The 7,305-nt window shown below is 34.9% G+C and overlaps 1 protein-coding gene across 1 annotated transcript; it reads left to right on the forward strand.

The window, feature by feature from the left end:
- Window positions 1-217: 217 nt before the first annotated feature.
- On the forward strand, window positions 218-1,369 carry veli (L27 and PDZ_signaling domain-containing protein veli). Its single transcript, XM_090385647.1, has one exon. It carries the CDS (start codon window positions 333-335, stop codon window positions 927-929), a length of 597 nt encoding a protein of 198 aa, XP_090241773.1. The 5' UTR covers window positions 218-332; the 3' UTR covers window positions 930-1,369.
- The last annotated feature ends 5,936 nt before the right edge of the window (window positions 1,370-7,305 follow it).

Below are 7,305 nucleotides of genomic sequence, written 5' to 3' on the forward strand. Positions count from 1 at the left end.
GGATTTTAATCGCCGCGTTAGTTCAAGTGTTTGATACTCGTGGCGCTGGGAGTAATTGAGCAAGTAATGATAATAATAATAATAATAATAATAAAGTGTCCAATCTGTATCTTACTACTCTGTGCTGTATAGTATATTCGAAAAAGAAGGTAATCATCTCTACTCGTTAGAGGGCGTGCGTGTTGCTTTGCTGTGAAGAAAGCTTGATGATATCCATTTTTGAATGATAGTAATCCTGTGGTGATAAGGTTCTTATTGTGTTTTTTCCTTGCCACTTCTGAAGATTTGTGTTGATTTGCTTTCTTCTGCTCAGAGAAAATAAGTGTAAGGTTATGGCTTCTGTTGCAGAGCCACTCACTTTAGAAAAGGATGTAAAGCGTGCCATAGAACTATTGGAAAACTTGCAAAAGAGTGGGGAGGTACCCAACCAGAAGTTGGCCGCACTACAGAAAGTTCTTCAGAGTGATTTTTGTAATGCTGTTAGGGAAGTTTATGAGCATGTTTATGAGACCGTTGATATTTCTGGAAGTCCTGATATTCGGGCTAGTGCCACTGCGAAAGCTACTGTTGCAGCTTTCGCAGCTAGCGAGGGTCACGCACATCCTCGTGTTGTTGAACTTCCTAAGACCGACGAAGGGCTTGGTTTTAATGTGATGGGCGGGCGTGAACAGAATTCGCCGATATATATTTCTCGTATCATTCCTGGTGGAGTAGCGGATAGGCATGGAGGACTGAAAAGGGGTGATCAGTTGCTTTCAGTAAACGGAGTTAGTGTTGAAGGGGAAAATCACGAAAAAGCTGTAGAATTGTTAAAAGCTGCCCAAGGTACCGTAAAATTGGTTGTTCGTTATACTCCTAAAGTTTTAGAGGAAATGGAGTTAAGATTTGATAAACAGAGAGCTTTACGTCGAAGACAGAACCACCATTAGCAGAATGTTCCATGTGCATTCTATCTTTGATATAAACATAACCTACTTCGTGTAGTAAATATGCTTTTGTAGAAAACCAGTAAATTAAAAGTTTGGTCTTACTAACTGTAAGAGCAGTAAGCACTTGTGAGCTGTGCTTCTTGCAAACTTTCAGCTTTGTTCTGATGAACAGAAAGTTGGGGGGGGATTACTTCCAGTTATTAAGATAAATGCAATAAGCTAAACCCCGTGTTATTGTCGCTTTGAATATTTCAAATGTATTTGAAATAAGGTGATTGTAAGGAACTTTGATAGTTCACAATGCTAGTACTTGTGTAAGTTTATTATTATTGTTAAGTTCAACTGTATAAGTAGATTTCTGAAGTTGGATCTGAAAACTTGGCAAAAAGTGTTATTTTTAAATATCTATTATAGTAAAAGACTGAATTAGTACAATTCTTAGAGTGGATCAAAAATACATTGAGAATGGGATCTTGTGAAGCAAATTATGATTGAGATTATCTTATGAAATCTATTGCTACTATGGAAGGAATATTTTAAAATTAGCCTTAATAATAGATAAATACATACCTATGCTTATATTTTTAGTTAAGAATATAATAAATATACATAGTATAAAGAACTAGGTACAAATGATTAAGTCAAATATATGTCGGAGTAATTTTAATGAATATTGCTTGATAAAATGGTAATGTCATATCTTTCATGAAATGACCATTCTATTGATATTGAAAATGTTAGTTTATGTATTATAATCTTTTTAAATAATATATAACTTGGATCATACAGTTCAGCTTATATTTTAGTATAAAATATTTACATTTTATACTATAACAACCAAGCATTTAACTCTTTCCATTCCATCTGTTACTTTATGTATTAAGAAACGCATGACAAAATATGTATCTGCGCCAAACCATGTTGAATAGGAATGTCTGAAATGATCTACAAGCCCTGCTGACATTCCACATTATCATTCCTGTCCACAAATCTTTAGAGAGCGCATTCTATTATATAAGGATGACCCATTTTCTGATCCAAAATCTTATATTGCTTGCACAGAGATTGATACACTTCACTAGTGGTATGGCAACAGTGCCATTACACTTTTTTTAATTTGTGGCAATTCCATTGACAACCCCAAACTTAGTGCACTATCTGCTATCATTTTACTTCATGTTGTCCACTGCATTAGCAGTGGACAACATGAAGTGCACTATTGGCTATGGACTTTGTTTGTCTGCATATTAGCCATCAACTTTGGCTATTTAGTAGTACATAGAGATTAAAAAGGCCCCTTGGCCAAAAAATGTTCAACCAGCATCTGTGTGAAGAATCCAAATACCAGAAACATTTTAAATGTCCTTACTTTCATATTTCTTAAACAGTGTTCAGTAATTGAATTAAAGAAAAATAAATGCTTTGTGGATTTGTTTGTTGTTGTCCAAGAAGACACTTTTGAAGAATAGCTATTTTGAAGGTTAAAATTTTTCGAACAAAAATTATTTATTTAAACTTGGACAGTAAAAATCCAACTTAAGAGTACGATATAGTATTATATGTTGCAAGTTATACTGGCGTTGATGTCACTATTTGTCTGGAAATTGGATCTTTATTCAATTGGTAAATTGTATTTGATGGTATTCTCTTAAAAATGTGTGGTAGTCTTTTGTTAACCATAATATAGCTGGTAAAAGTTGGTTTGTTTTTTTCAGTTAACAGTGCTTAATATATATTTTAGAAAGATTGTGTTTTGGTTGTATATCAGGTTTTTAATGTAGGTTGGGTTTTTTTTTTTTTTCTTTTCAGTTGTAATTCTGTTAAGTGATTTCAGTTTTTTTTTTTTTTTTCATGATTCAGCCTAAAACTGCTGTGTTTGTACCCATGTATTTGTTTTGAAAAAATGTAGAAATTAATGCTTGCTGACCTTTAAAGTGTGCATTGCATTTTTTTTTTTTTTTCTGAAATTTCAAATTTTGAGTGGAATAAAGGATGTTTATTTAAAATATCAAAATAAATAAATATTACATGGTGGCGTGTCCTTGGGGTGTTTTCAAAAAAACTTAAACCTATTAGCATGGTTGTGGGCTATTATTGTTCACATATGGACATAGTGTATAGTGTTTAATTGTCAAGCAGCATCAGGGGTCCTCCCACAACTGCACGTTTGGATACTCTGTGTTGCAGTGCAAACTCTGTAAAGGCCAGAGATTAATGTGAGTTTGTGTTGGTCTGTTGTGCCTATGGCCAATTTGTGACCCCATGTTGCCTGTCCTTGTCCGGAGGCAGGACAGGTGTAGTAGGGAGTAGAAAGGTTTCTAGCAGGGGCGAACCCTGGGCAATGCCTAAGCTTGCCTGGGAGGGGCCCCAGAAAAAAAAAAAAACAGAATGTGAAAAGGAGTGCATGGGAGATAGGCAAGGAGGGGAGGAACAGATGAAGATAAAGAAGGTGAATGATAGGAAGACTTTCCACCAGGAAATAGGAAGTTAAAGAGATTGAGGAGGTATCCCTGTGGGAATGAGGTCTGCATGGGCCTGGGACCTGACCTTGCCCGAGGGCCCATGAATGGGTAACACGAACAGCGTTCGGGCTTGGGTCAGATGCAAATAATCGTAATGAATTATTATTTCGGACTTTTTCAAGCTACTTCTTACATAATTTTTTTCTATGTATTTAAATTGTTAAAGGTTTTTAGAAAAAAATGTGTATTATTTGTCTGTTGACACTTTTAATGCCGACCGGGCTAGCCAGGTGGGTAAAGTGCCTGCCTGGCAACCCAAAGGTCGCGGGTTCGATTCCCGCCTCGGGCTTGGATCAGTGTACTGCAAAAACCTTGGGAGGTGCATTATTGCCACAGAAGCCTATGCGCCAACAACTACCAAAAAAAAAAAAAAAAGACACTTTTAATTGACCAATAAGGTGGACTTCTCTAGAATTCACCGAAATTTGGACTCATTTGTGGAAATGACCCACTAGCAGTGCAAGCTCTGAAAGAAACTTTAGTGCAGCTGGATTAGCAGTGCAAAAGCATCGAACCAATTAAAGTAGTTACAGTGTTGATTCTATTTTATTTCTGCACAAATTTGGAAATAAAAAGCATGTGAAGAGAAGGTAGAGGTAGATATCGATATTCATTCTGGAGTTATGGTAAATTGAAAATTTATTATGTTTTCTTTTTTATAATTAATATTGGTAATTATTTTGGATAATTATTGTTTTATAATTATTAATATCGCATTTTGAATCTGAAAGTTTATTTTTTTATTTTTATGAAACTTCAGAAACTAATTCTAGAGATTTTATTTATATAAAACGTTTCAGTCAGGCTGGGACAAATATCAGTTCGGGTAGGTATGGTATGGGTAATGAATTTGAAAAACAAATTTGGGCTCTGGTCAGGATGTGCCATCTAGACTTCAGGCCTGGTTGGGTAAAAATAAAAATAAAAAATGTAGGCCTGTGGAGACCTCTACTGTGGGAAGAGCCTACCCTCCACAAGTCACAGCACACATGGACAGTGTTAGTGTAAAGTGTGTTAGTTGTCTGATGACACCAGGGGTTTTTTATTATTTTTATTAGTGGAAACTGTTGTGACATTTCACATTTAAAACACAATAAAGGCACATTATTGAATCTGTATCAGTTTCTTGATCACATGCAACTCCTTATAATTGAGTATAACATTATATAGACCTTTTCCTTAAATTTTTCATTTTCTCCCAAGTTAGATCAGTCAGCTATTAATTCATTCAATGCATGATGATCTATTAAATCAGATCATTAAATTTGAATCTTCTGTAACGTTCGATACATTGGTACATAACCAAGCTGGTCAGACAAGACAAAGTGATGTGGCAGTTTACAATCATCTCTTAAAATATTAAAGCATTAATTGTTTTAACTACCCACTTCCACAGTCTAGTATTGTAGAGGCGAGTAGTTGAATAAATTTAAGGGAGGACTGTCAAATTATTGAAAGAAATAGGCAAATGGAGGGTTTTTTTTTCTGCCTTGCATCACTGGTGATGCTAATACTAATATGAAGACAGATTTATCTTTAAGTTGGGTTTGGGAAGTTGTTACAAGAAAAATTCCTGTTTAGATTCAACCATTGTTTACACTGAGCTTCATATAATTGTCTATTTCATTTCAATAATAAGAATTTCAGTTCAGTAAAGGAGTGGAGTTATATAGTTTTTGACATTTGCTCGAAGTAGAAGTATTTGCATTTTACAATGCAAAATTGACTAATGAGTTCATAACATACAAATGAGAGGTTGTAGTATGAGGACACAATGTTGCGGCAAGTCATAATTGAAGGTAAGAGAATGTTTGTGACATTTAGGCTCTGTGCCTCATCGCTCTCTATTTTGTCACTATTTAGTTGGAACAAATTGCCCTGAGAAGGCAATTAAATTGCCCTTTAAACATTGAAGGTTGGTGCATTTAGAGTGCCATTAAATGTTTCAATCTCCTTTAAGTGGTTTCAAGAAGTTTATAAAGATATTGAAACAAATAAGGGACAATTTTCAATGTTGTAAGCTAAGAAAAAGATCACGAGGTTCCTCTGAGTTTTTCCTGCCAGATGACTAGCAGATTAACATATATCACATACTTAAAACTCAGTAGGTTCTAAGTGACTTTGCTTGGCACCAAAGAATTCAATATTTGGTGCTAAGAAATTTGAAAAATATGAACAGAGCATGCATTGTAGATTGTAATGATTGATCATAACGATTATTCTTGTTAGATATTCTTCACATAAGAAAGTATTTGTTATGTAATATTTTAGTATATTTGTGTAAATTAAACCAGTTGATGGATCTAACCCATTTCATTTAAGTGCAAGATTGAGTTTTAGTTTCTGGGTATGGTTGTCAGGCTTCAACCTCCCCAAAGAGAATTTGATAAAAACAAAAGCTTGAGTAATTTCCTCTAGTTCAAAGCAGCTGCTCAATTGCTTAGCTCCACTTCAGAAAAATCCTGGGTATGTTAATGTTTAGTTTTAATTTTCTTATTGCTGAAGTGTGTGTTATTAAATCTTTGTATCCCCATCCACTGGCATCTCTGTTATATTCACTAGGGCCATCTGTGTTTTGCTTTATACGGCATCTCATTACTTTCCTCTATTTATTTCTCCCAGTTGGCTTCACACTTAGACTCCCTCTGATAAGCTCATTCCTCACTTTGTCCTTTGCAACACCACACACACCTGCCTCTAACATTCTCATCGCTGCTACATGTAACATCTGTTCCAGTTCTTTCTTTACTAGCTAAGAGGAAAAGAAACAACAGGAACATATGTTACATGTTGTTTCTTTTACAGATGTTAAGTGGTTTCAACCTTCTTTTTTAATAGTGGCACCCCTAAGTAATTTATTTTATTTTGCGGCACCACTACTCAGTCTACTCAATTTTCTGCCTGTTAGATCCGATTCTCTTTCTCTGTATACACACACACACACACACACATGTATATTATAATATAATTATAAATTACATTTCATAATACAAATTTTGTATATATATATATACACACGCACACAGAGTATATAATAATTTTATTCTTTATATAGAAGTACTAAGTAAACATCAATTATAGATCACCACAAAATTAAAAAGATACTGTACACCTTTTTATAATGAAATAAATGTATCAATTAAAAAAATGAGTTTAAGTAACTTAAACCCAAATTACGTGGCACCCCTGGAATGTTATTGCGGCACCCTGGTTGAAAACCACTACTCTACTCCATTCATCTGTGCTTGTCAGGCCACTAACTTATAAAATCATTTTAGCCTTACTGGTATTTACTGATTGCACAGCACCACACTTGCCTGCCTTCAGTTGGTCTACCTGCACTTATTCTGCTCGTTACGTCATCACCACTCCACTCCAGTGGATGGCAAAATTTTATAGCAGGCTGATCTTCTGTTCTCCTCGCACTCTTCTCCATGCTTCTGTGTCCACCAAAACTACATTCTGTATATTCTTTGTTCTGTTAATTTTCAACCATTAGACTCTAATACATTCTTTGCTCCTACTTTATATTTACAGCCCCCCCCCATGCTCCTATTGATTAGTATAATATCTTCAGCAAATAGCATTAGTAGAGGCATATAATGCAAGAAAGCAAGCTTATATAGTATCAGCAAAAAAAAAAAAACCATATCACACATCCATTCACTGTAAAATTTGTCCAGTTCTTCCTTGAATTTATTTAAGTTATCAACTTCCACAATGACAGATGGAAGCTTGTTCCAGCAATCAACTACCCACTGGCTAAATGCAAATTTCTGCACAACTATTCTAGAATTTTTTTTTTCCCTCAACTTTAATTTATGCCCCTTCAGGTTCATAATCTGAGAAAGCAG

The sequence above is a fragment of the Mastigoproctus giganteus genome, chromosome 12 (assembly GCF_048544385.1).
Source record: "Mastigoproctus giganteus isolate SK-2022 chromosome 12, ASM4854438v1, whole genome shotgun sequence".
Classification (NCBI taxonomy): domain Eukaryota; kingdom Metazoa; phylum Arthropoda; class Arachnida; order Uropygi; family Thelyphonidae; genus Mastigoproctus; species Mastigoproctus giganteus.

What these genes read in the sequence shown, in the direction of transcription:
- veli (XM_090385647.1), top strand. Translation starts at nt 333, where the DNA reads ATGGCTTCTGTTGCAGAGCCACTCACTTTAGAAAAGGATGTAAAGCGT.